Here is a 27,877-nt window from a genome sequence, read left to right as displayed (position 1 = left end):
TTATATAGAGCAAATTTTGACCAAGGTATTAATATACAAATAAAGAAACACTTAATTCCCTTAAATTGTTTTTCAATCAAAATGGACCTCCTACCACCCGGATTTGTTGTGATCTTATTGTTGCAGTCAAGTGTTGGAAATGCCCTTTTGGCAAAAGTCGTTTTTTCTGTTGTTCTCTATTTTGGATTAAAATATCAATAAAAATGTCAAGGGTAGTGTTTTTCTTAGCTAAGAAGAGGACCCTTCTGCTGGGATTCTCAGCTGTTTTATGACACCAAGACTGCAGTACACAGCTACAACCTAAGGAGGGCAGTAACGACCACACTGTCCGTAAACAGGAAACGCGAAGAGGGTTTGTTTTCGTCACATGACCGGAAGTGTGCGCTGAAACTTCAGTACTCCTCGGAAGTGTGTTTATTTTTGACACAACGACGCATAACTATGAACCCTTGCAATGCATTATTCAATACAGCAGCTTTTTACTGTGGGAGGGAATAGTGTATCTTTAATAAAAAACATTTAATGTTACGTCCGAGTCCAATGTCATACCAGCTGTTTACTTTTGGTTGTGAGGTCTCAACCTTTGGCAGTCAGTGCTAGCTAAGTGGCTAGCGAAGTCGGATTACCATCTTGGCTTCGCTCGTCAGCACCATGCTGTCCGGTCGGTGTTGCGCCTCTTAGTAAGTCAGTTGTCGGCTTTACATTTGCCATAGTTAAGTTGATGTCTTCTGCGTGGTGACTGGAGGTGTGTCGTCGCAGTTTAAGCTAAGATTACCTACCCCTGTAGTAATCATTTTAACAATTCTCGATGACCTCATGCTGTCTGGACATGAACGCGGATCGATAAGTTGATAAGAGTCTTAACTTGTGTTTGACTTCCAGACAGCAGCACAGTGTCAAAGTTAATCTCTTTGTCATTGTTTCGATGAGACAAGTCCTGCTGGAGATTGATTTTAAATGTGTCTAATTTATGGTTTGAACTAATGTTTTGGTCACCGACGTCAGGATGTTGGACGGTGTTGGGCCCTAATAACAATGTTGGTACTTTACACAACTTTTAGTGCAATAAAGTACAACATAGAAGCAAATCATTGAGTTTAGTAATGATATAGTGTTAGGCATGTTAACATATGTAAACCTTGCTGTGTTATTTCTACATGATTTGATCGTTATTATATCACAGGATTCCAGTATATGTTTAATGACGGCAGATATGCTCAGAAACCTAAAAGCTTTATCAAACTGACAAAGTATCTTTTATGTTTGTAGACTCTGAAAACCTCCCGAGGGAGGGTTGTGATTTCAGGAGGCTTCATCACCAACTTCTTCATCATCATCCCTAATCCAGGATGTTGGAAGGTCTTGTTGCCTGGGTGTTAAACACATACCTGGGAAAATATGTCAGCAATCTGAACACGGATCAGCTCTCCATCGCCCTTCTCAAAGGTGATTTTGTCTTTTTTGTCAACTCGACTCGACTCGGTTTCTGTCTTTTCCATTAGAATTGAGTAGCAGCTCAACACTGGAAGGGTTGTCATTGCAAGGCGGCCTAAACTAGTGACGTGTAGTAATCAGTTCTTAATGTTTTAAGCTTTTCTGTTCTGTAAGTGACCAGCGGTGAACTCCTGGTGAACCTCTGGATTCTCTTCACAGTCACCTAGAACAGAACGTCTGCACCTTGTTGTTTTTATTAGCCATTATTATTCATGCACAGAAGTAATAAAAACACACAGTCACTGTTATAAAAATGGGTGTTTTGAGTATCATGAATGAGTTCTCAAACTGTTGCTGCTCACATCTGTTGGAACCTTGAAAAACGGACCTTGTAACAGGTCCCATCCCCTAATAGAAAACCCTTCAGACAGACCTGAGTAGAACCGAGTGGGACCCAGTCTAGGCTGAGTTGAGTAATGTGTCTGGCTGTTGCTCTCCAGGTGCGGTGGAACTGGAGAACCTTCCGCTGAGGAAAGATGCTCTTAGAGAGTTTGATCTTCCATTTGAGGTCAAAGCAGGTGAGACACCCCCAACAGCACCATTCAAAGTCCCCCTACTTGCTTCAAAATTTCAAAATAGATGAATTAAATGAAATGATCAATTTACCGCATATAAAGTGTGAATAAAAATAAATGATTAAAACATACAAAAGCAGAATTGTTTTGGAGTTTATCCTTAAGTTCCTTCCCTGATCTTTCTGTTTTATTCCAGGCTTCATTGGAAAGATCACCCTGCAGATCCCTTTCTACAGGCCTCACAGTGACCCGTGGGTGATCTCCATGTCCCAGCTCAACCTGATCATTGGCCCAGCCCAGCTGCAGGAGTACGATGACGAGAAGGAGAAAGAGGAGGAAAGGCAGCGCAAACAACGCCTCCTCAAAGCTTATGAAGACAAATTCAAGGCAAGTGGAACGCAACAAGAAAAACGGTTCTTTAATAACTTGCTTTTATCTTCAGGCATCTGTTTTCCTGCTGTTCACGCAGCGACCGTGCACCATTAGGATACACTGGATATAATGGCGCACCTTGTGTTTGCAGAGTGAAGGTGGACAGAGAGGAGAGTCTTACTGGTATTCTGTCACTGCGTCACTGGTTACCAGGATTGTAGAGAACATCGAGGTATACACACACCGTCATGTCTGTGTCTGAGAGCTTGGGAGGACGACCACATTACGAAGTGTTGTTGATCGGCCGGAGGTCCCGACCTAACTCGGAGGTTCTGCTCTTTGTGTAGCTGAAGATCCAGGATGTGCACCTTCGGTTTGAGGAGGACTTCTCCAGCCCAGAGCCACCATATTCCTTTGGGGTTTGCATCCACAAGGTTTCTGCCCAGAACCCTTCAAAAGAATCGGTAAGTGCTCTCAGAACGCACAAAGTTTATTTTATGGTTTGATCTGACAAAAATCTGGCTCCGCTTGAATGTATTTCTTTATTGGATTAAGATTATACTTTAAGTACTGATGAGATCTTCATTAGTTTGAGCAATTAGTTCTTTTTTTACCGCCATATTCTGAGTTTGAGGTTAATGTCTGTATTTGCAGGTCCAGAAGCTCCTCCGACAAAAGCAGCTGGAGATAGAAGACTTCAGCGTTTACTGGGACACCAAGTGTGAAATGCTGGGAAAGCTCGCCACTAATGAGATCCAGGTCTGTAACAGAGCCGACGCTGCGCTGGGCTCGTTTACCGTCGTAACCATACAGGTTACACAATTCAGATGTATTTGTTTCACCATCTATGAAACATGATCTCTATGGCTGAGTCGTGCGTTCATGTGATCAGACTATAGTTTGAGAAGCAGCTGCTTCAGGTTCTCCACCATCACAGGCTGCTTTTCTTGTATCTTTAGCTTCTTCTAAGTTTTGAGGTTTTACTCTGTCATTTCTGAGTTGTACGTCCTTCTCAAAACATATTTTCTGCAGCTTAGATGTGTCTAACCTGAAGAGAAATCCTTAAAGTGTGTAATGCCATCAATATTTGGCATGTTTTCCAGTTTGATATCCTTGTAGAACTGACTCACTGGTTTTGACACCACAGGAAGCCATGACCCAGTGCATGCAGAGCCGGGAGCATCAGTACATCTTTGAGCCAGTGTGTGCCTCTGTGTTACTTAGAAGAAATACCTCCAAGGAGCCCTTGAGGTCCAGAAATAGCCCACGGATTGAAGGCCACATTCAGCTGGAGCCCATGTCCTTGCGGCTCTCACAGGTTAACAGCTGATCTCTAAATGTCTACATTTTGGGGACTCTTCTTATTTCTGTAATAAGCTCGTAAACTCTACGCTGACTCGGTTATTTTGACTCTGTTTTAATGTCATTTTACTACATATTTACATATCATTTTATTCCAAGGACTCCCAATGTATGTTACCCGTTGTTATTTGTTAAGATTTAAAATCGCTCCATCGTACAGGAAAAGCTGCATCTCTCCGTAGGTCAGGACGTAGCCTGGCACAGTGTGCTTTAGTACGAGAGGTACTAGGATGTTTCCTTTCAGGCCAGCCAGGTGTCCGTTCACCTGTTCTTCAGCGTTGGCAACATTTGGACCGTGTTGTTGTTGTGCCTTTGGTTGTAGGTCCAGTATCAGCAGATAATGACGTTCCTCAAAGAGCTGGACCGTCGGGAGAGAGGGATGCTGTATCGAAGGTGGAGACCCCGGGTCCCCGTTTCAAAACAGTAAGCAGCAAGTTTGATTTTGACCCCTTTAACGGTGGTGCTTCTGCTTTAGTCAGAGTCTTTGATTCAGCTTTGCCCTTCGTAGCTGCCGACGGTGGTGGTTGTTCGCCATCCAGGCCAACCTCAGCGAGATCAGGGAGCAGCGGCAGCGCGGCAGCTGGGAGTTCGCTCTACGCCGAGCACGTGACGCACAGACCTACACCAGCCTCTACTTCAGACGGCTCAAGGGGATCCCGCTCAGCCCCGAGGAAGAGGTTTTTAGATTTAAGATTTCCTCGTTATTGGAGCTGTTTGTTTCCATGTCCGGTGTTTCCAGGATGTGTTCCCCCAGAGTTGATTATTCTAAGGAAGATTTTAATAGTGGAACTCTTTTTTCCATGGTTAGGATGAGCTGGAGCGAGTGGAAGAGGAGCAGACGTTGGAGGAGCTGCAGAGTTTGCGAGACATTGTTCAAGACTGGTTCCGAAAGCAGGAAGAGATTGCAGAGGTGAGCTTTGATGATACCAGTCCTCAAAGCATGACCCACTTGACCAGAACCATGCCCCTTTGTCTGTCACATCACTTTCCAGCTTTTACTGATTAAACTCCGTCTTTCAGAATGTGCGAGAGCCAAACAGCGACGTCCCGCTTGCTTCTCCCACCGCATCTGTCCCCAAAAGTGGGAGCTCAGGGATGATCCAGTACCTGCAGTCTTGGTTTCCAGGCTGGGGAGGCTGGTATGGAGCACAGGACCCTGACAAGCCTGAAGAGCTCTTGACAAGTCCTTCCTCGTGGGATATTCTCGGTGCGAGACTCTGCAGAGGGCTGGTGTAACGTACCATTGAATTATTGTTGATCTTTGCGATGGATTTCTTCTCCAGCAGAGACAGAAGACCTGTTCGATCCACTGGAGGACTCTCACACTCTCAACACGTTCACCAGGCGAGATCACCTGTTCGCTCGGCTCGAGTTCTTACTCGAGAAGGGAGGAGTCACGCTGTATCATCAGGACAAAGTCGGGGACACGTTGCACGAAAGTGGGGTCATCCAGTTGGAATTCTCAGGTCTGCAGAAACCGGGAGTGTTTCATTTTTTGCCATCACTGTCACAGGTTCTAGTAGAGATGGCTGGAAACAGCTGGTGTACAAAACCTTAATTTATAGCCAGTCATAATCTCAAAATATAGCCGCTCAGCTCTTATACTGAGGTCAGTTAGCTGTCATCTAATGTGAGGATATGAAGTGGGATGACTGGAATCAAATGTGAGTCATTAAAGTAATGCTGCTGGTATCTTGTTACAGTTATTTCATACACGCTCACAGCCCTCGGTTTCTTTTTGTTTTTTTTTTCAATTTGATTGATTCCAGTGTTTTTTCCAGGAGTGAAGGTGATTGTGGAGTCCCTCCCTCGCTCAGAATCCTCCGTGCTGGCGGTTAAACTGGACACCTTGTTCCTCAGAGACTTGACCACCCAGGGTACCATCTTCCCCTTCCTTGTTTCTCCCAAAACGGTAAAAAAATGGAAAGATTCAAGCAAACACTGCTGCAGCAAGAGCACGGCAGATAGTCCAGTACATTTATTATTACAGAATGTGCCACAGTTACCAGATTTCATGTTTGTGACACTCTAGGACAAAGTCGTTGTTGCCATCAACCAAACTTCAGACCAGTTCAGCAGCTCTGGTGAGACGATCTTTCTTGGTTTGTTGTTTTAAGAACACGTAGTTCCTAAATAGTGGAGTACTTCTGAGTTTTATTATTGAATGACCCAGCAGTGTCGGTACGGTGAGCTTTCATTGGAAGGTGTGGGCATGAAGCCACAATGTAGTGGTCATTATTTGCATCTTTACCTTCTGATTGGGATTGAAACCACAGCTGTTCTCGGAAATCTTGGTCCTCATTCATACCATGTGTTCTGCTACGTTGCCAGATTGCCCTTCATCATCGCCGGTGTTTGAGATGATTTATGAGCGGAACCCTGTCAGGTGTAAGTTTGAGAGAAGACTGGAAGTGAGCACCAGCCCGCTGAACATTATCTACAACCCTCAAGCAATAAAAAAAGTGACCGAGTTCTTCTATAAAGGAAGAGTTCATACCTCAGGTAAGTCCTTATACCTTTGTTTGGTGTCAGATTAAACTCCACAGATAAGATCTCGTAGCGAATGACTGTTATTAATTATTTATAGGAATAATTCACTGTTATTATTACTTGTAGCTGGTTCATCTAAACCTGTTTGATATTCAGGGTTTGGCTATCAGTCAGAGCTGGAGCTGAGAGTGGCAGAAGCTGCCAGGAGGCAGTACAACAAGCTAAAGATGCTGACCAAAGCAGAGATCCGACAGACTATCGATCAGCTTCTTGTCGGAGAGTTTATTGTGAGTCAGATCCTCTGGATGGGTGGGATCACATGATCCATAGCTGAATCCTCTAATCAATCTGCTGTGTTACAGGAAAACAGTAAACGTTGGACCATGAAATTGGACATTAGTGCCCCCCAGGTGATTTTCCCGGACGACTTCCAGTCAAGTGACCCAATGCTAGTTGTGATTGATTTAGGCAGAATTCTTCTCACCAACTCTCAAGGTGAAAATAAACTGAATTAAAACCAGAGCGGTTCACAAGTGTGTTCATGTAGTTGACAGTCATTTCTTTCCTTTGACAGATGACACTAAGGCCAGTTCAAAAGCTGCTCAACCTGACATGGAAGACCTGAGTGATGATGAGTTCCAGACACCCCTGGCCACCCCACCAGGGTCTCCTCCTCCTGAACTAGACGTGCCTTCAAAAGACCAACTCAAAAGCCCCGAGTTCCTCAGCATGAGATCCCCTGAAAGCTCACAGGCCTACAGCAGAAAGCTTTACGAAAAGTATTCCTTGTCCTTTATGGACATGCAGATCATGGTTGGTCGCTGCAAGGACAACTGGAAACATCTTCAGGAGAGTGAGGTGGGACCGACTCACGTGGTGGAGAAGTTTAATGTTCTGCTGCAGCTGGAACAGAGACTGCGCTACACATCGGACCCTGAGCTGCCTGGAGCTCTGCTGTCAGGAACCCTGCCCGACCTCAAAGTTCACATCAACCTGGAGAAAATGACGGCCCTTAGAAGTTGCTTGACTAGGCTGAGCAGCCCTTCCATCAATGATGGGGAGAGAAGCTCTGAGAAAAGCCCCGACCCTCTTACCCTTCGCCATGACAAGATCTTCCAGAGGGAGGACAGCTTGTGGAAGCTGCACGGTTCAGCCAAGAACTTGACGCAGAGCGTGATGACGTTAGAGCAGCACACGAGGGAGGTTTTGGTAGAATCACGTCTCCTGTTAGCTGAATTTAACATCAACTATATGCAACTGGGTGTAGAGAGTGATGGTCGCTATATATGTGTTCTGAAGGTGTTTGGCACCAATGCTCATTTTGTCAAACGTCCATATGATGCTGAGGTCTCCCTGACTGTCCATGGGCTTCTGCTGGTGGACACCTTACAGACCTATGGGGCAGACTTTGACCTGCTGGTAGCTTCTCATAAACACCTGAGTTTTGACGTCCCCACGGGCAGCCTCAGAGAGAGCCAGCCTTCCTCCCCCGTGTCCTCAGACTGTAGGTCTCCGCAGCATCAGAGCCGCCATTCTGATTCATCTTCTGGCGTTCATATGGATACGCTGTCTCCATTCAGTTCCGTTCTGAAAGACCAGGAGGCCCTGATTAAGCTGGAGTATCAGTTTGTGAGCTCAGACTGTCCCTCCATGAACCTGGACAGCTCCCTTCAGGTAACAAGCATGCAGGTCAACAACTTGGACATCATTTTCAATCCTGAGACCTTGGTGGAGCTGCTGAAGTTCCTCCAAAAGTCTTTTCCCAAAGAAGAAAACGCCTCATGTGCTTCAACAACCCAGCAAAATGCAAGACAGCCTTACAGTGAGGAGGAAGAGGGGACATATGAGGCCACCTATGACCAGAACAAAGAACTCACCGTGGAGATACATCGGCTCAACCTGCTGCTTCTCCGGACTGTGTCCAGTGGGACGGTCCTGGGCGCTGAGAAGAGGGGCTTAAAGATTGCCACTGCTAGCATCACAGGCACCAAGGTCAACGTGTCCATGGGGAGCCGGCTGGACATCCATGGTTCTCTTGGGTCCATGCAGTTGGTTGACCTGACCCAGGAAGGTGGCCGGAGCTTGTTTGTGGTCAGCATTGGCAGCGTTGAGCAAAGCTCTTCAGTTTTAGCTGGAATAACCTTTTTGGCTGACACCAGTGCGGCGCCCTCAGAGGCTTTAAATTTCTGCTTTCTGGAGAAAGCGGAAGGGGAGTGTTCTCTGACGCTTCAGATGGCGTCCCTGCACTATAACCACTCGGCTAAATTCCTGAAGGAGCTGAGTCTCTCTGCTAATGAGGTTGAAGACAACTTCAGGACTATGCTGAAAAGTGCAGCCACCAAAGTGTCGACGGTCCTCGCGACCAAGACTGCAGAGTACAGCGGCATGGTGTCACTTTTTGAGACTCCTTCACGGAGATCTCGAACTCACAGTCAAAGCTGGGTTTATCCCCTGGAGGAAGAGGAAGATCTTCCTGGAGAGGAACCTGACTCTCCATTAGACACATTCATGGTGAAGCTGACCCTTAACATCAGCATTGAGTCTCCAGTTGTGTCCATTCCTCGGAAGCCTGGACACCCCGAGCTTTTGGTCGGTCATCTTGGGAGCATAATAATCCAAAATTTTGTTCCTGGGCAAAATGCCCAAAGAGAGAAGCTGCAGGTGTTGGTGAAGGACATCCGTCTTTATTCAGTAAACATGAGCAATTTGGTTCTAAAGGGGGCTTTTAGAGGAGAAGCCGCTGGCAGTGCATCGCCCACCCACAGTGGGAGCAACACTCAGGATGAACCACAGTTCACACGTCATGACTTCTTTGAATCTCTAAACTGTGGAAAAGGTACAATTTTGCTCTTTGATTGCACCCATTTGACAAACTTGAGAAACAAAGGTACACATTTGCTTTCTTTCGTAGCATTCCATATATTGAAGGACACCACAATTCAGTTCACCCTGGAGAAAATCCTGGATGACGACAGTGTCCCGTTCTCGTTGCTCACCCCCGAGGAGCCGTGCAGGAGTTCAGGGCTGCTGAGAGTGGAGGGCAGATTCGTCAACTCTGTACAGGTGAGCACTTTATCAAAACCAAGGTCGTAGAGCAGCTCGTCCCTACACACATGATGGGGTGACCGCACACGTAGACACCGACACACCACTCAATCGTGCACCAGTTTTGCTTGTGAGCTTGGCACAGTCATCAAATTGAGTCGTAGGTGTTGGGAATAACAGTTTGGAGATGTGATGATTCCTGTTTTGATGAGTGTGTAACTGCCTGACACTTTGGTGACAGGTGTTCCTGTGCAAACCCGTGTATGAACAAGTTCTACAGACACTGGATAACTTGTCCCTGATTGAGGAGCAACGTGTCACACCCAGCCAACCACCCACGCCACCGCCCCCAACTCCGTCCTCCACCAGACATCACCGCTTTCCAGACCCCCAGGGGGGGCTGTTTGCAAGAGACCCTCCTCATATCAGCTTCTCCCACTTGTCACTGTCCTCCCCTTTGCCCCTCCAGTCACATAACGCTGCTCCTCAGCCCTTGTCCTTCACCCACCTCAAAGTCAACCTACATGTAGCAGAACTGCAGGTCCAGCTCAGTGCTGACCTCACGCAGGGATCTCAGGGATTAGTCAGCCTGCGCTTCCAGGATTTGGAGGGAGAAATTACCAAAGAGCATCCTCACCTGTTGGCGGTTCAGCTGGTCCTGCGCTCACTCTTGATGGAAGATCTTTTAGAGCAGAACCCCGACTCTAAGTATAAACATCTGATGGTGTCTCGTGGAGCTCCCAAACCCTCTTCCTTCAGTCCAAAGGAGTATCTTTCCCAAAGCTGTCCATCAACATCTAATGCCCTGTTTCCAGACATGCCACGTTCACTCCCCGCCCACATGGAGGAGGCGCAGAACGTCTTCCAGCTCTACCAGCGACACCCCAACACCCCTTCAACATGCAGTCACAAGTCAAAGAGGGAGGTGGACTGTCCCGACACGCCACCTCCCTCCCCTACTCTCCGTAACCCTTCCTCACTGCCGCCCCCAGACTTCGATGACTCCTTGGTCCATATCAATGTGTTACTGGTAGATCAGAACCATCCGGAGTACAAAACACGCTATGGCGGTGTGGGGAGGAGCGTGGATGTTGACTTTAACTGCCTGGATGTTCTGATCACACTCCAGACATGGGTGGTCATCCTGGACTTCTTTGGCATTGGCTCCACAGCCAATAATCATGCGGTGAAGGTGCAGCCAACATCATCGGAGCCACTTGCAGGTAGTGCTCTGGATGAGCTCAGCAGCGATGAAGAGACAACAGAGGGTGTCAACACCAAATTAGATCTGAAAGTAAGTTGTGTACAGATGCTTTCTAAGGATGTCCACTTCTCTAATGTTAGAATCGTTTTCTGTATGGGTGAAGATGTGACTGTTCAGGTGATCAGCTCACGTGTCATCGGCTGAAGGCTGTAAATGCTCATATAAGTCACCAGCTCAACCGTTCTCTTGTTAATTCTCTCTCTGTTTTCAGGTTCATTCTTTGTCTCTCGTGTTGAACAAAAAATTCAACGAGCTGGCCAGAGCCAGCGTCTCCAAATTATCTGCTCATCTGGAAATGTTGGGTCAGTGACCATATAGATTTTTTCGACCCAACTCAAGGAAATTGCATGTTAGAGTAATCATGTGATGACTAATATTTAGATGGAGATCTGGCTTTACAAGGCACTTTAGGGAGCTTATCCCTGAGCGACCTTACCCCCCACGGTGAGCTCTACAGGGAACGCTTCACCACGCGAGGAGGGGAGGCTCTTATTTTCGACATCTATAAGTGAGTGACCCCTTTGATGAATGCTTTGCGTTGATGGATGTGGTTTGAAATCCTGCCTCTGTTCTTCTCCTCGCAGGTACGGCCAGCCCGATCCTCTCCTGACGCGTGAGTTTGACATTAAAGTGCTGTTGCAGATGGCCTCGGTGCAGTATGTCCACACCCAGCGCTTCCAGGCCGAGGTGGTGGCGTTCGTCCAGCACTTCACCCAGCTGCAGGACGTCCTGGGCAGGCAGAGGGCTGCAGTGGAGGGTCAGGCTGTGAGTATGGAAGATGTGAGGGAGCTGGACAGAAGCGGGTCTGATGATGACAGCCATGCCTTCTCTCCTCTGTTGCTCCCCTGCTGCAGGTACGGGAGCATCCTCAGCGGGCATCCAGGGTTTTACTGGACATAGAGGCCGGGGCCCCAGTTATCCTCATTCCAGAGAGCTCGTGCTCCCCGAGGGTCGTTGTGGCCAATCTGGGACAGCTGAAAGTGCAGAACTGCTTCCTGTCAGCTGGAGCTCAGGGGACGTTTTCTCTCAAAGACAAGGTAGAGAAACTCACCATGGCACACGCCTTTTTCCCTTCTCTGGTGAGTCCCGTTGCCCGTTTGTGCCCGTTCGTGCGCTCCTCGTGTTCCGTGCTCCTAACTCGCTGTATTTATTGGTAAATCAAATGGTTTTTTAATCCAAGTTTGAAAAAAATCATCAAAAAATGCTTTTGCCAGTAAATATCTCAATGACCAATATATGTTCTTGGTTCACTAATCAGTCAAGAATGTGTAGAAAATATCTTTGAATGTCTTATTATTTCATTGAGCTGAATTGACAATGAATACAGCAATATTTGTGTGTTTGTTCGATAAATGAACTCATCAAGCATGTAAACTAACTAGTCTGCCACAGAATCTGCTGTTAAACTAGATTTGTAGCTGTCTCACCTCATTTCAATGCTGGCATTACTCAAACGAGCCCTTCTAGACTGGAAGGAGCTGCCGTGTCTCCTCCGTATTTAAGCACCAGCAGTGAAGGTCATGTGGGGGGGGGCTCCAACACTGGGTTTTCACACACATGTTGTGTTTTTCTTGTGAAGAATTTGATACTGCATGCAAATTCATACAAGGATCCGTCTCATTACAAGGTACCTCTGCGTGTTTTGCTGTGAGAAGGTTTGAAATCACGCTGCAGTTGTTTCAACAACACAACGTTTCCACTTTGTCTTTCGGTTGTTGTTTTTACAGTTTATATTGACTTTCTTGTCATTTTGAAGCTGGTTGACTCGTGAACGTGTCGTTACCTCCAGCTCGCTTGTTTGCAGTGAACTGAGGTTTCTGGTAAAATGTGCTGCTTGTACAGGAAACCCCAACTTTTCCAGCTTCATCTGTCAGTTTGTGGGTAGATGATACAGCTAGTGTGTGCACCGCTGTGTTAGTTCTCTTTGCTGCACTGTTCAGCCATTTTTTAATCATCCTCCTTTCTTCCAATAAGGAGCGTGTCAGGAGTGCAGCGCAGAGCAGCAGTGAGACTAGAAGCTCCTCGTCCAGCTCCACGTCCTCTGCTGGCTTCAGCCTTGGAAGGCCACAGTGTCCAGCCACCAGGACCCCTGAGGAGGACGAGCCGCCCGGCTTAGGTTGGCATTGCGGCACAGATCCTCGGCAGCTGTTTGGTTTTGAACTGAATATTTATTCATGCGTCCAGCTGAAGACCACGTGTGCCTGTTGGACTGCATTGCCCTGGACCTCCAGGAGATGGACATCTTCACAGCAGAGCGTCTGCCCTGCCAACTGTGGGAAGGGGGCAGTAACCCCCCCGAGTCTCCAGACCTCATCTTTCCATCTTATTCTGTCCGTCGCACAGGAGACAATCTGTTAAAGGACCGCTGTCGCCTCAAGCTTAAAGTGGAGCGTAACCTCGATAAGTACGGTGTTCTTCAAAAGATTTAAGCTTAAAGTCTCAAATCATAACATAACAAATGTCCCCCCCCCCCTGTATTTCCATTATTGCTGTTTAAACAGTGTTATTGCTTTGAATTTGAATTTTCTTAAAGTATGTGGAGAAGCAGGAGTGTAGAACTGACTCCTGTGTTGGTGGCTTGTCTCAGGGAGCTGAGCCATTCCGTGCCTGACATGTCCATCCACGGCAGCCTCTCGTCAGTGCACTGCTCTTTGAGCCTGGAGCACTACCAGCTGATCCGTGGGCTCCTGGAGAACAACCTGGGAGAGCCGGTGGAAGACTTTCTGCGCCCATACAACCTGCAGGACCCAAGCACCTATGTGAGAAACCGTGAACCCCGTTTAGCCTCACACCTGACTGAGGTTTCCATTGATGGCCAGCCTCAAGCAACAACTCGTACTTTTATTTTGAAATATCAGAATTATCAGTGTTAATGCTAAATATTGCCTACATGCTCGTTGTGTCTGTTCCTAGACGGTTTTAAGTGGGGACGTCTACTCCAACATGTCTTTCTTGGTGGACATGATGGATGTCACTCTGGAGCTCCTGGACAGACCCAAACCGACCAATCCCAGCCGATCGTTGGCGAGGTCAGTCTTTGGCAGCACCATCATTACTACACATCCTTTTCTACTATATATTATACCTGTAAACCATTCCCTGGTATAGCTGAACAGGTGGGGCCTGTCATGATGACGTCATGTTTGTGTTTCCTTTGACAAGATTTGACTTCATGAAATCCAAACTGCTGTTTGAGAGTTTCTCTAATGGCTCCAAGTCTGTCAACCTGGTGTCTCACTCCCTGCTGGCGTATGACACCCGTTACACCGGCCTGAACGGTGCCCACGGGGAGCTTGATGGAATGAAACCTAATGTGTTCGACTGCATCCTCCAGCCATCTAAAACCAGCACCAACCGTGCGTCACTGCAGCTGGAACTCCATTATAGGTACCAGAGAAAATGACCCTAGCCAGCAGAGCCTGCACACAAGCGGAGCCTTGAGACACTGTTCTACCTCCTCTTAGATCCACGCGTGAGTCCTCTTCCTTCACGGTGGTCCTCAACAACCTCAGGGTCTTCCTCATCTTCGACTGGCTCCAGTTGGTTCAGGAATTCCTGCAGGGGCCAGCTGAGGCGTCAGGTGGGGAGGAGCATCGTCAGCGATGGCCCAGTAGTGGCGACGCCTCCGTGGCCACCACCAGCAGCACTGCGGCCGTCATGCCCAAAACTGTCAAGAGCGGCGTCGTCACCAAGAGGTCGACGGTGCCGGTCACCCAGGACCGCTGCCTGGAGATTAAGATCAATGTCACAGGTCTGGAAAAGCCAGTTGGTTTCAGGTTTCATTAAAGTGTTTAATTATTAGGTTATAATTAGGTGTTTATTCATGTGCTACTACAATAAAAAGAAAAACCTCATTCATCAACAAAAGCAACTTTTGAATAATTGAGGCTTTTTTACAGTGTAAGTTTCACAAATTTCCTCTATTTAAACGAACGTCTTCAACGATGTGAAATCTTGGTTGGTTCCAGGCACAGAGTTTGTAGTTGTGGAGGACTGGTCGTGTTTGGACACCAATGCCGTCATTCTCAAAGGGACCACGGTCCTCACCTACAAGCCCCGGCTGCTGGATCGACCCTTCTCTGGAAGCCTTGCAGGAATAGAGGTCAGCTCTCTTGTTGTCACGGCAACTGCTGCTCAAAACCTGTAGCAATCCCTACAGGACCTATGAACCTCTTGGGGAAAAAAGAATGCAAATTTAAAATGTAAATAAAGTGCATCACAACTTTCAGAGTGTACTTACGTTTGTAAAGAGTCATTTTGGGCCACTCTTGCACCTAAATGTCAGAGGTCATCTGTCCAGTTGACATTCTCGTCCTCATCCTTTATTGGTAAAACCCAGAAAAACACAAGCTAAAAATAAACCTACAGTTCACAAATCCCAGAAAAGATGAAAACGACTAGAAGTACAATTAACAAACAAGCAAATAGTGAAATAAGTTGTTGTACTTTTCCCTTCGGGGTGGACTCTCTCCATCCCCTCGGTCCTCTGTGTCATCTTCTTCTTAACTTCATGTCTAAATACGTCTCAGGTCTTCCTCCAGACCTCCTCCTCTGCATCCTTCTCCCAGCACATTCACTCTCCCTCCTCTGGACTTGTTCATCCAGCTCCGTCTGGCCTCTCGTGTTCTCATTACTGATCTTCCTCTCTGCCTCTCGTGTCTGTCACCCTCAGGTGTTCTCCTGTCGTTTGGGCAGTGAGCAGGAGACGGCGTTGTCCATCATTGACCCAGTGAACATTCAGGTGGAGCTGTGTGGAAGCCCCACATATCAGAGCAGCTCGGGTCTGCTGGACGCCTTCAATGTGGAGGACATCCCACCCCTGCTAGAGGTAGAGAAGACTTCAGAAATGATGTAAAGGACAAACGTTTCCAACGCGGTCACTAGTGATACGAGTCAGCATTTATTCTGGGTTTAAGCCAAGAGCCAAAGGAAGACGTGCGCTCTCACGTATGAGCTTTGTATTGAGCAACTCACGGCTGTGTTGTCTGACAGATTCAGTTTCCTGCTCTGGACATCCGCCTGTCCTACAACGACATTCAGCTCTTCTTAGCCATTGCGAAGTCCATCCCGACTGTCAGCACGGCGCCGCCTGCTGACAGCACCTCAGCAGCCAACCTGCAGCCCGCTGACACACCTAAAGAGAGCTTCAGACAGAAGACGGAAGCCCTCATCGGTGTGTGAACGCCAGCCTCCTGGGCTCATGCTCGTCAACATTGGCAACACATCGTTCAGCTGATTCTCAGAGCTCCTCTCTTCTGCTGTTTCACTCCGAAGACGACGCTTTTCTTCGCTCTTGTCTCCACAGAAGGCCAGTTGACCCACTTACAGGACCTGGGCTTCAAGAAGGAGGACTGCAAATCAGCCCTTTTACACTGTAAAGGTGAGTGAAGGTAGACGGTCGTTTACTGAATAAAACAAGCAGAACGGTAACGGCACCGTAACGTCTCTCACAGGTCAGCTGGATCAGGCTGCTGCTTGGCTCCTGGAGAATGCTGAGAACATGGCAGGCCACCCCAGAAGCAGGGACGACTCGGGCTCCAGCAGTCACTCGGCTCCGCTGTCGGGGGTGGAGGTCAAGGCCGAGAGCGTCTGCATTTGTTTCATCGACGACTGCCTGGACTGTGACATTCCGCTGGCCGAACTGACCTTCTCCAGTAAGCATCGTTATCCAAGATGTGTCAGTGGGTTTGAAGGAGCGGAGGAAGAGGGAAGCTCATGTTTGCAACTGCTTTTGTCGTCATGGTGACCCCGTGCCTGTCTCGCGGCAGGGCTGTACGTGCTGCAGCGTATTGGGTCCACCCAGGAAGGCAACGCCAGCTTCAGCCTGTCTGGAGACTATTACAACAGAGAGTTCTCAGGTAGACCCTCACACACTTCAGAAGGTCACCTTTCACGCACCCTTTGGGCGATTAAGGTGTTCCTCTCAAAGCCCGTTTCTGTTCAGATCTACAACAAAACTTGCTACTCACAGTGTGACTTTTCCAGGCTGGGAGCCCTTCGTGGAGCCCTGGCCCTGCTTCCTGTCCTGGCAGCAGCAGGCCGCCGGCCGCCTCCACCCGCCGCGCCTGAAGATGGAGGTTCGTGCCAGACACAGACTGGATGTGAACATCACTTCTGTTCTGTTGGGTACGTGTTTGAATCGCTGAAGGTTCTGGCCTCCCTGCTCACTGACGCACGGGTCGGCAGTCCTGACCCACTGTAGCTCTTCTAATATCATCTGTATCGGCATTAACCAGAACAATACAACACCACCAAGAGCTCGTGGATGGCCGACTACTGTAAGGAGGAGGAGCAGCCCCCCCAGGCCCCAGCCCCACTGCCTTGGGTGGGTTCATCAGTCGACCCCCCCAACCTTGGACAGAGTAAGTTCAGGAGTCTAAAGTCTTTTGGAACATGGGACCCTTGAGTGGATTTGGACTGACTGAACACTTGAGGAATGTGGGCTAGTGACCTTGATCTTGATCATGTAGTCATCACATATTAAATACCAGAGGTTTGGATTATTCTGATTCTAACGCTTCCAGTTCTAAAGCTGCAGGATTAATTAATGATGTCACATCTGATGGATGAACAAGTGTGTGAAAAACTGGGTTGGAAATATTTCCTAAATGGCCCGAGCGGGAGTTAGAAATGGCTCTTCAGCCGGGTTCCTCTGGTTCCTCCACTGAAGGGAACTGATATCACTGTTTGTGGTTCTGAGCACCTGAAGGAAATGACTCTTCTGAAACCTTCTAATCTGTGCCCAGTCCAGGACGGGCTCGGCGGCCCTGTAGCCCTCTTGTGTGTTACCTCTGCATGTGTTTCTGTCTGTAGTAACTCTCTCTCTCTGCTGTCAGGTGCTCCTCTTGCTCACCTGAGAACTAGGAGCACTGCCAGCTTGACCTGCCTCGAGCAGCAGATTCACCGCGGAGGTACTGTTCAGAGAGTAGACGGCAGCTCTCGCCGTGTCCCAGCTCTTAATCGGTCATCATAGACGGACTCTTTGGGCTTCTCCCTGTGTTGTGAGCCAACATGGACTTCGGAGAAGCCGATTATACTATAAACCGTGCACACGTGTGCACTCATTAGCTCTCCAGAGGAAGATGAAACACAGTCGAGACCATCTGATGAAGTGTGAAGACTCTGAAGCACCCTGGTGTCTTCTGACTGTAGGAATGTTTACCTGAGCAGGCTTTGATGGTCACAGCTTCACCATGCTGAATCTGTCTGAGCAGATTTGGCTGAAACCTGAAGCTTGGGTTTGGGGTTCACTGGCTGACGCCACCATGTTGCTGTGGCCCAAAGAAGCAGCTCGTAAATGAACGCTCCTCATCTTCCAGAGAGACTTCCTCCTTTTTCCTTTGGCTCTTATTTTTGCTTGGCACTAAGCTTTGCTCTGCATGGCCGGTCTGCACGCTTGTGAAGGATGTTGATGTCTGCTGCTGTGTGGTGCTGTTTTTGTTGCATGTTCATGTGGCGCTCCTCGCTCTCTCACTGGCTTTGAACTCTTGAAAATGTTGGAGATTTGCATAAATATCAGTGAAATATTTCGTCACCTCTCTCAAGAACCTAAATAAGAATTTTCAGTCAGCAAAAGTTAACAAGGCTATTAAATTATTTATTGAAAATGATCTAATACTTAATCATTCTGAGGGGAATATTGGTTGACATCAGTATCTTAAGTTACTTTGACTTGTAATTACAGTGTTTAAACTGCTTCCCTGTCAAGGTCGGAGGTTTTCAGTCCTCAAACTCTAATGATTTAGACACGTTATAAAAGTCCCAGCCAACATCCTCGATCACTGAGCCTGCACTTACTCACTAGTGCCTCTCCAGGTAACACGTGGTATTGCACGAGGAGATGCACCTTAACTGGTTTACGTGCCCAGTTCAGTAGAAAAGGTCTATAAAAGGTTGTAGTCACAGGACCACCTCTCATTTTTAGGGATTGATTGACCTTTACAAATGTACCTTTCTAAATGAAAGGAAATCAAAGAGGATTAGTTTTGTTAAACTGAACATAATCTACTAAAGTGGAAATTAGCAAACCCCTTCCTAATCTAGCTTTTATGTCTTTGTTTCATGCAGATGTTAAACTGTCCAAGCGGAGGCAGCCGTTCGTGCCCTACGCCCTGCGCAACCACACAGGATGCACCATGTGGTTTGCCACCCTCACCACAACGCCAACACGGTAGGTTGAAGAGCAAACAAGGACATTTTCATTCATCCCACATGATCCTAGAACAGCATAGTGTCACCTGTGTTTCTGGAAACAGCATTTGCCTTATCAGAGGTGACTGAGGCTTGAAGAATCACTCTGAGATGACAGTATTCTACTTTCAGTCCTTGGTGCAACAACATCTGTGCCTGACTTGTGCTCCACGGGCTGTTTTGATGTAATGACTTGATTCCGCCACAGGGTGGCGCTGTCCCACAGCAGTAGCGCAGACTCCATCTCAGAGGTCCACAGCCAGGGAACAGATGACACCCATAATGTCAGTCGCTGGAGGGAGGTGTCGCCTGGAGACGAGATTCCCTTTGAGTTTGAAGCCCGCGAGAAGCTTCGGCACCGGTACGACTGAGTTAAGGGGTCAGATTTGGAGAAGGTCGTTAGCTGCAGAGCGTTAGCTGCTCCTCATCCTCCGCAGGCACACTCACGAGCTGAAGCTCCACCAGCTGCTGGTCCGCGTGTGCGGGTGGGAGCAAGTCAAGCCGGTGTCGGTGGACAAAGTGGGCGTTTTCTTCCGTTACGCTGCTGCAGACCGAAACAGCTCCTCCAACACGGTGGGTCCTGCTCAGCCACCAAGATAATGGGATTCTGGAGGTGCTGGCGCTCCATTTCTGCGTCACTGATCTACACATTGACCTTTGTCTCCTTTTCTCCAGGTTGGAAGTCCCATCAGCAGAACCAACATCATCCACCCTCACGTTTACGTACGTCTGCACTCGTTTATGGAGCATTTCTGTTCTCCCTCTTCCATCCAGGAATACTAACATGGACACTAACACCGTTCTTCTCGAACCTTTAGTTCTCGGCGCTGCCGCCTGTCCGGGTGGTGTTCTCCATCACGATGGAGGGTGGTGCCAGGAAGGTGATCACCGTCCGCTCTTCTCTCATGGTGAAGAACCGGCTGGATGTTCCAATGGAGATCCGCCTCGACAGCCCTTCTGCTCCTGACAGTGAGAAGCTGCATACATTTTTCCAACTGACCTTAAGAATTTCTTGTTCATCGGTAGAAATTTGGTTTGTATTTACAGCCTGATGCTTTTGTTTTAACCCGAAGCTGAAATGTCCTCTGACCAGTGAAGGCAGCACTTTTCCTTCCAGTTTAAGTCTGTGTTCATCCCAGTGGTCGAGAACCACAGCTGGATTAAAACCTAACTGCCCTCACAGCAGAAGCTGTCCAACATCCTCCCTCTAGCTTCTTCCTTTCTGGTGTCCTTCACATTTTTCCCTGTATTACTTTCAGCTACATCCACTGTTGAGCTCACTTTGGGCCAAACCAAAGGCAAATCCCATCTTTTCAGCCATGTTGGTGTCCCTGTGTTACCAGAGCCAGTGGTGTTGCCTCCTATCCTGCCTGCTCAGGCCTTAGCTGTCCCCCTCCACCTCACCTCATGGCGGCTGCAGGCTCGGCCCAAAGGTCTCGGGTTGTTCTTCTGCAAGGTTCCCATCCACTGGACAAACGTGGAGCGCCCTGGAGAACTCAGCAGCACCAAGAGGGAGTGTCACTCAGCTGACATGGATTCCAGTTTCAGGTGAATCAGACGCTCGATCCTCATAGTTTGGGTGTTTGTCCTCTCATTCTCATTCCCTGTTGCATCTCTGCACACTGCAGGTTTTGTGTGGTGATAAAGAAAGAAAACTACCCCGAGCAGCAGCCTGCAAAAAGGGATTCTGGGAGTAGCAAGCAGATATATCGCCAGCCTGGTCACACCATCTACCTGCTGCCCACCATGGTGCTGGCCAACCTTCTGCCCTGTGAACTCAACTTCTATATCAAGGGCACGTCCATTAGGGGGTCGCTGAAGCCGGGCAAAGAGGCTGTGCTTCACGCCGCTGACACTTCGCAGAACATGGAGCTCGGTACAGCCGCCAGCTGCCGTACGTCATCTCACCTTGATCCCATGTCTGATGTCTACCTCGTGTGTCTCAGGGGTCCTGCTGGAGAACTGTCCTGTGTGTAAAGAGCTGCTCATCCCACCCGGGACCCAAAACTACGTGGTCCGAATGAGGCTGTACGACACCAACAAGCATCTGCTTTGCCTGACTATCCGCATTATCTTGCGGGCACAGGGGGCGCTAAAGATCCTGATATCTGCTCCCTACTGGCTGGTCAACAAGACGGGTAATCGTGACCTGACGTTGAGTGACACTTCTGCTCCACATGTTATTTTAAATGTCCCCTGGGGAGTCCGAGTCAACACAGAGCGGACAAAAATGAGATAAAGATCTGCTGTCAGGGGTCTCCACTGTGCTGCCACTGGCAGTACTTCAACCTTCAGCCTCGCTTTGACTAAAAAGGCGTCTCTCTGTCAGGTTTGCCGCTGATTTTCCGCCAAGACAACGCAAAGGCAGATGCAGCCGGCCAGTTTGAGGAGCACGAGTTGGCCAGAAGCCTCAGCCCATTACTGTTCTGCTACACTGACAAGGAGCAGCCTGCCATGTAAGTGTTCCTGTTCCTGTTCCCGTCGGTCCAAATCAATGCATCTTTTTATTCACCCCTGCTCACATTAGGTGTACGATGAGAATCGGAAAAGGGATCCACCCAGATGGAGTTCCAGGTTGGTGTCAGGGTTTCTCCCTGGACGGAGGGAGTGGAGTCAGAGCAGTGAAGGTGATCCAGCCTGGGAACAGACCCGGCCTCATCTACAATATAGGCAAGTCATTCAAAACCTCTCTAAATCAGCCGGAGGCTGGAAATGCTTCTCAGATTTTGACTGTCCTTTTGTCCAATGCAGGAATCAGTGTGTGGAAAGGAAAAGGCCGCTACAGAGACACTCACATTGTGACATTTGCTCCTCGCTACCTGCTGGACAACAGATCCACCCACAAATTAGCCTTTTCACAGAGGGAGTTTGCAAGAGGAAAGGTAAGAAACCTCTGCTCTCACACGCAGAAACGCGGAGTTTGAACAAAGCTGCTGCTCAGCATTCGCCACTAAAATCCCTCCTGAGTGGTTTAGCGCTGTTTCCGTAGTAACAACGTGTGATTAATGATTAAAGCACCGCTGTTGTTTGTCTCAGGGCACAGCCAACCCAGACGGCTACATCTCCACCCTGCCCGGCTCCAGCGTGGTCTTCCACTGGCCCCGTAACGACTACGACCAGCTGCTGTGCGTCCGGCTCATGGACACGCCCAACTGCACCTGGTCGGGCGGCTTCGAGGTCAACATCCCCAAGTCTTTCCACGTCAACATGAGGTGGGAATCGGTTTCTACCTGAACGCAGGCGGTTTTTGATCATCAAAGCTTTGGAACCACAGGAAACACGGAGCGTTGGGGGGGGTTGGAGAGGATGTCTCAAACGATCAGGACCTGATTTGGGTGCACTCAATGATTTTATTGTGATTCGAGACAGATGACGGAGGAACTGCAGCCTGGGGGACGATAGACCCAGATGATAACGATGATTGTGTTTTACACAGGGACACCTTAGGGAACTGCTTCTTCCTGCGGACAGAAATCACCCTGAAGGGAGCCACCTACCTGATCTCCTTCACAGACGCCGACCAGCTGCCGCCACCCTTCCGCATCAACAACATGTCTGAAGTACGTCTGTGGACGCAGGAGAGTTCTGTGCACAAAAGGAGCGGCTTCGAGGAAGCTTCCGCCTCAGATTCATCCTCTCATTTTATGCCACAGTGGCAAAAAGTGGTTGATTTGTTGAGCAGTTAAATTCAAATCTGTGAAAAAGTTGTGGGTTAATAGTAAAGTTGAGCTGAGAAGGTCTCACTACAGGGTCCGGAGCTCAAACCAACACCCTTCTGTTTCCCCGCAGGTGCCCATCCAGTTCTGGCAGCATGAAGTCGCTGACATGCGGCTGCGTACGGAGGTTAAATCCAGCTCGGTGCTGGACTACGCCTGTGACGAGCCCACGCTGCCGCCGCACCTCACGCTCACCGTGAAGGGGGCCGGCTCTTCAGAGGTCACAGCTGACATGAACTTCTTCAGAGAATACAACAAGCTCTACTACGAGAACTTCATCTACATCGCAGCCACACACACGTTCTCACAGTACGCGTCGGCCATTGCTCCAGTCTTCTCAAAGGTTCTAGAAAGGTTCCAGGCCTGAAATGGTCGTTATTTTGCAGGACTGTGGAGAAAAGACCTGTTGGGAAGAAACGTCTAGTGAGCTGTGCTGAACTGGTTCTGGACGTGGACACCAAAACTCAGCGGGTCATCTTGAAAAAGAAGGTAGGGCTGGTGACCAGAGTTAACCCCTAATGGGCTTGGAGCAGCGTAGAATGTCTCCACCCGACTAACGGTGACAGGAAATCTGGGCTTTGGCTTTAAATCTTGAGGTTTGTGGCCTGAATCGGTTGAACCTGAGCTGACGGCTGGTAAACGTTGTGCAGGAGCCGGGGAAACGGTCCCAGCTGTGGAGGATGACCGGTTCTGGCATGTTGTGTCACGAAGGCTCGTCTCCACCTCAGAACAAACCCGCGCAGCCGCGGCCGCTGGACTCTTCTCTGGTGCTGGACATCGCTGGACTTGCTGCTGTTACTGACAACAGGTGTGTCCTCTGAGGGACATTGAGGTGCTGGAGATGGTCTCTTCATGGTTTCTTCTCTTTCCAGTTTTGAGCCTTTGAAGCTGCGGAGGCCGGACTCTCGCCGCAGCACGACGCAGACGTGGAACTTCAGCTCGGGCATGCTCACCTGTGGGCTTCCCCGCCTGGTGGTGCAGGTGGGTCCACTGTATCTCCTCCAAGTTGAGAAGGTTGAGCTGAAAGTTTGACTGTCTGACCTGTGATCTGTCCTGTCCAGGCGAAGGGCGGCGTAGAGGGACTGTACGATGGAGCCGAGGTGGTGCTGGGACCTGATTCTGGTCTGCTAGAACCGGGCCCTGAGCAACAGTTCATCAACCAGAAGATGAGACCTGGCTCTGGGGTGCTGTCAGTACAAGTCCTCCCAGATGGACCCACTCGTGTCCTGCAGGTGCTTGAGTGTTCCTCCACCCTTAAAGTAAAACCAAACCTTCAACATCTACAGCAATCCGGTGCATGAAACAGAGAAAAGCCGCCTAAATATTGACTCCAAATCTAGTTTAGTTACAAAACTGTGGGATTCAGGATGTGCAGATTCTGTGGACCCCAGAACTTTTTATTCTTTTAACTCTTATTGGAGGATGATTCCAGTTTTAACTCTTTTAATGCGACTTGTGGTTTTTATTTTCCAGATAAGTGACTTTTATCAGAGGAGAATGATCCAGAGTTCTTCCAGCGTGGAGCAAGACAGGAGCAAAGACTGGGTGAAGCCAGAGAGCGAGCAGGAGCTGGAGGTTTGGGCGACATTCCCACCGGACAGCAGAGGCCTCCGCTCGGCCCCTGCGTCACCGTCCCGGTTCAGAAGGAATTCTGCTGCAGCCTCTCTTGATTTGCAGGTTTTGGTGAATTTGGAGGAAGGCGTGGGGGTCTCGCTGGTGAACAAGGTTCCTGAGGAGCTCGTGTTCGTGACGCTGTCTGGCATACGTGTTCATTTCACACGCACGACAGCCAATGAGGTCCTGGAAGTGAGCATCCAGAGGATTCAGGTGAGCTGGCGACAGAAGAGCGAGGCGGCTCCCTGAGGCGACGTTTGTGGCTGATGTGTGCAGTTATGAAGCCACAGCTCTGCTCTCATTAGGTGGACAACCAGCTGCTGGGCACCACCCAGCCTGTGATCCTATGTGTGACGCCCAGCTCCAGTGAGAGCGGCGTCAGCGACAGTGGCCCCGCCCTGCAGGTCAACGCCGTTAAGGTCCCCAGCAGGCTCATGCTCACTGAGCTCTTTAAGGTGAGCGTTACCCACGGACCGCTGTCACAAACCTAGAGAACCTTCTGGTCTCACTTTAGCTCGATGCTAACGTAGCATGAGAAATGTGCTGATTACAGACTGAACAAAGTTATGTTTGCAGCACCTCATGGTGACGGCTCGACGCTTCACCGTCATCATAGAAGAGAAGCTGCTGCTCAAGCTGCTCAGTTTCTTTGGATATGGACAGAAAGTCGCCGGTGGGTCGCTGCTAATATTAATGTTGCTCAGAGAAACACAAGGTGGAATATGAAAATAACCATTTTTTATATTTCTAGAGCTGGAGAAGGTGGGGGAAAACCTTCATGAGAAGTCCAACGAAGATGCAGGACCTCCCAAACGATACTACTTTGAGAACCTGAAGATCAGCCTCCCTCAGGTCAAACTGAGCGTCTTCACCTCCCACAAGCTGCCGCCTGACCTCAAGGTAACGACCAGACCTGGCGTCTCTTAATGTTGTTGAGAACCGTAGATGTGTTGATGTCAGCACATCGTCTCTGAGCTCGTAGGAGCCGGGAAACACGTCTGAGAAATCGCCTCTTTCATCTTCTACGTTTTCTGCACGCAGGCCCTGAAAGGCACCCTGGGGTTCCCTCTGATCCGATTTGAAGATGCCGTCATCAACATGTACCCGTTCACCAGGGTGCACCCTTACGAGACGCAGGAGATCATCATCAACGACATCCTCAAGCATTTTCGAGAGGTCAGCAGGCGCGGAGTGTGTGTGGAAGTGTCCTGGATGAAGGTATCAGGGTGGTTTCTGCGTGCAGGAGTTGATCAGCCAGGCAGCCCAGATCCTGGGCTCTGTGGACTTCCTTGGAAACCCGATGGGCCTCCTCAACGATGTCAGTGAAGGAGTGTCGGAGCTGATAAAGTACGGCAACGTGGGCGGTCTCATACGCAGTGTAACTCACGGCGTGTCCAACTCTGCAGCCAAGGTAGGTGGTCGTGATGTGACCTGTGACCTCCTGCTCGCCTCCCAAACAGGCAGAGAGGAAGCTCCTTGGTTCTGTGTCAGTTTGCAGGGACGTTATCAGACGGGCTTGGAAAAACGATGGACAACAGACACCAGAGCGAGCGGGAGTACATCAGGTACCACGGAGCCACCAGTGGGGAACACCTGGTGGCAGGGATCCACGGACTGGCTCATGGTAAGATACAAACAATCTCCTGAAGACCTTCCAAACCGGCCAGAACCAGAAGCTGACGCTGACATGAAGCCTGGTGTCCCTCAGGGATCATTGGAGGCATGACGAGCATCATCACCTCCACCGTAGAGGGGGTGAAGACAGAGGGCGGAGTCAGCGGCTTCATCTCCGGGCTGGGTAAAGGTCTCGTCGGCACGGTGACCAAACCCGTAGCCGGAGCTCTGGATTTTGCCTCTGAAACGGCCCAGACGGTCCGGGACATGGCCAGCGTCAGCAATCACAGGTGGGGTGTTTAGGGACGTGTGTGCATGTGTGTGCACGGGCACGAGCACGTCAGAGCTCCGGGTCCTGACCTTGAAAAGGTCGGCAACATGTGTTGCTCAATGATAACTGCGATAAAATGTGTTAATTAGCTCAGGAAATCACAATGGTTCAAAATTCTCTGGGTTGGTCAGTAATGAGTCCAGTTCCTGAGTCTGGTAAAGGTCATGTGACGTTGTCTTTAACATCTCTTATCCTGAACCCTCGGCCAGCTTCCAGCGTTGTGTCGGTGAGTTCTGAGCTGTTCTCACCGCTCTTGTGTCCAGGCTGAGCGTGCAGCGGCTCCGGAAGCCTCGCTGCTGTAAAGGACCTCAGGGGCTCCTTCCTCGCTACTCCGCAGCTCAGGCCGACGGCCAGGAGCAGCTCTTCCACCTCACCGACAACATCCACTCCGAGTTGTGGGTCTCATGTCCACACGTGTGTGACCTTTGACCCTGACTGCGTGCTAAGGTGACTGTGTTTGTCCTCGCCAGCTTCATCGCCGTGGAGCCCATCGACACCTACTGCGTCCTCATCTCCTCCGTGGCGGTCTACTTCCTGAAGCCGGGGGACTATGTGGACCGAGAGGCCATCTTCCTGGAGGTGAAGTACGACGACCTCTACCACTGCCTGGTGTCCAAGGACCACGGGCGGGTTTATGTGCAGCTCACCAAGAAGGCTGAGAGTAGCGGCAGTGGCGTGGCCATCCCTGGCCCCTCCCACCAGAAACCCATGGTAATGCACGGTTACCTCAACACTTCTGAGAATAACCTCCATATTCCACATTTACAGTTGACAGAGGAAACGAATCGATAAACAATATTCTCAGATCAGAATTCCTCGTCTTGGTCGTCCAACTCGATGGAAGTTGCGTTTGCGTCAAGGTTTTTTTCTCCTCAGGTCCACGTGAAGAACGAAAGTCTCGCCATCAAAATCTCTCAAGAAGTCAACTATGCCAAGAGTTTGTACTACGAGCAGCAGCTGATGCTGCCGGCCAGCGAGAACGAGGACTCTCTGCTGCTGGACTCCTGATCATGTGACCCGTGTCTGGCGCCTCCCAAACACTCTTTTTCTTCTTTTGTTTGACCAACTGCAGTAAAGGGAAGAATCTTGCTACGTCATAAGACAAAGCACAAAAGCTTATGCAACTGTTACACTGACCGTGTGACCGTGTGGAAACAGTGTTTACCAGTGGAAGGCAGGAGACCGTTGTTAGTCAATATAAATAATGTAAATAGAATGATTAACGGATTATATTAGCTTACAAGATATAAACTAATGTAAATACTAATTCTAAACTAACTCCATGAGGTGATATGAAATGGTACTGTCTTCATGATCCTATTTTGTGTATAAGATATCAGAGTTGAAGGGAAGAACGTGGCACTGATGGGATCCTCTCCTCGTCTCCTCCACAGCAAACGGCTCTGACGCGCTCTCATTTTCTTCTGATTTTTCACTTGTTTGCTTCTTGGTATCATGTCGGATCTTCCTTTAGGTTTTGTCAGGGTGGTGAACATGTATGTAAAGTTCACTTGGTTTATGTTTAAAATAAAACACTACAAAATTACATTGTTGTGTTGCAATCCTCAGACCATCATGGGGGGGGGGGGGGGGGGGGGGGGCATTCTCCAAACTACAAGGCAGCATTTTACCCCATGATCACACAACATTTAGAAATAAATTCCGACATAATTTAAATTTCTCTCTGGACAGAACGACCTGAACAGCAATAGGTTTGTTTTTGTAAATTAAAACTATCCATAGTGTTCATGGTGCAAACCTCCTAACAGGTCATTTAGTATTAGAAGCTCGGAAGGTTCTGCAAATAATGTTCTTCAGAAAGTTATATATAAAAATAAAAAAACAGTACGATGAGTTTTAATAAAGGACC

The 27,877-nt window shown here is 49.0% G+C and overlaps 1 protein-coding gene across 5 annotated transcripts; it reads left to right on the top strand.

Annotated features, from left to right (window-relative positions):
• The first annotated feature begins 380 nt into the window (after nt 1-380).
• vps13d (vacuolar protein sorting 13 homolog D) lies at nt 381-27,553 on the top strand. Of its 5 annotated transcripts, none has more exons than XM_057039625.1 (70): nt 381-680; nt 1,270-1,446; nt 1,935-2,012; nt 2,206-2,396; nt 2,533-2,613; nt 2,729-2,845; nt 3,036-3,140; nt 3,529-3,699; nt 4,066-4,166; nt 4,252-4,420; nt 4,552-4,653; nt 4,764-4,950; nt 5,027-5,209; nt 5,525-5,655; nt 5,776-5,827; nt 6,075-6,245; nt 6,390-6,520; nt 6,596-6,728; nt 6,808-9,069; nt 9,145-9,296; nt 9,520-10,572; nt 10,754-10,844; nt 10,924-11,050; nt 11,127-11,307; nt 11,397-11,621; nt 12,517-12,658; nt 12,727-12,946; nt 13,130-13,301; nt 13,456-13,571; nt 13,705-13,929; nt 14,007-14,293; nt 14,511-14,644; nt 15,215-15,370; nt 15,535-15,715; nt 15,848-15,922; nt 15,996-16,196; nt 16,311-16,400; nt 16,528-16,668; nt 16,779-16,904; nt 17,379-17,453; nt 18,610-18,712; nt 18,959-19,093; nt 19,170-19,305; nt 19,408-19,455; nt 19,551-19,701; nt 20,076-20,280; nt 20,361-20,608; nt 20,679-20,870; nt 21,062-21,188; nt 21,260-21,402; nt 21,484-21,614; nt 21,769-21,944; nt 22,169-22,292; nt 22,522-22,757; nt 22,835-22,937; nt 23,099-23,256; nt 23,321-23,429; nt 23,510-23,680; nt 23,922-24,023; nt 24,126-24,275; nt 24,368-24,517; nt 24,639-24,735; nt 24,814-24,962; nt 25,104-25,238; nt 25,306-25,473; nt 25,554-25,686; nt 25,771-25,966; nt 26,271-26,402; nt 26,478-26,718; nt 26,884-27,553. In XM_057039625.1, exons 2-70 carry the CDS (start codon nt 1,350-1,352, stop codon nt 27,013-27,015), a joined length of 13,113 nt encoding a protein of 4,370 aa, XP_056895605.1. In that variant the 5' UTR covers nt 381-680; nt 1,270-1,349; the 3' UTR covers nt 27,016-27,553. The 5 variants fall into 5 exon arrangements, with proteins under 5 accessions (XP_056895605.1, XP_056895604.1, XP_056895608.1 ...); XM_057039624.1 differs by having other exon boundaries at nt 18,941-19,093; XM_057039626.1 differs by having other exon boundaries at nt 382-680; nt 11,397-11,579; nt 18,941-19,093.
• The last annotated feature ends 324 nt before the right edge of the window (nt 27,554-27,877 follow it).

The sequence above is a fragment of the Takifugu flavidus genome, chromosome 8, assembly GCF_003711565.1.
Source record: "Takifugu flavidus isolate HTHZ2018 chromosome 8, ASM371156v2, whole genome shotgun sequence".
Lineage (NCBI taxonomy): Eukaryota > Metazoa > Chordata > Actinopteri > Tetraodontiformes > Tetraodontidae > Takifugu > Takifugu flavidus.
Note: the sequence above shows the minus strand (reverse complement) of the source record. Positions and strands in the feature narration are given on the sequence as shown.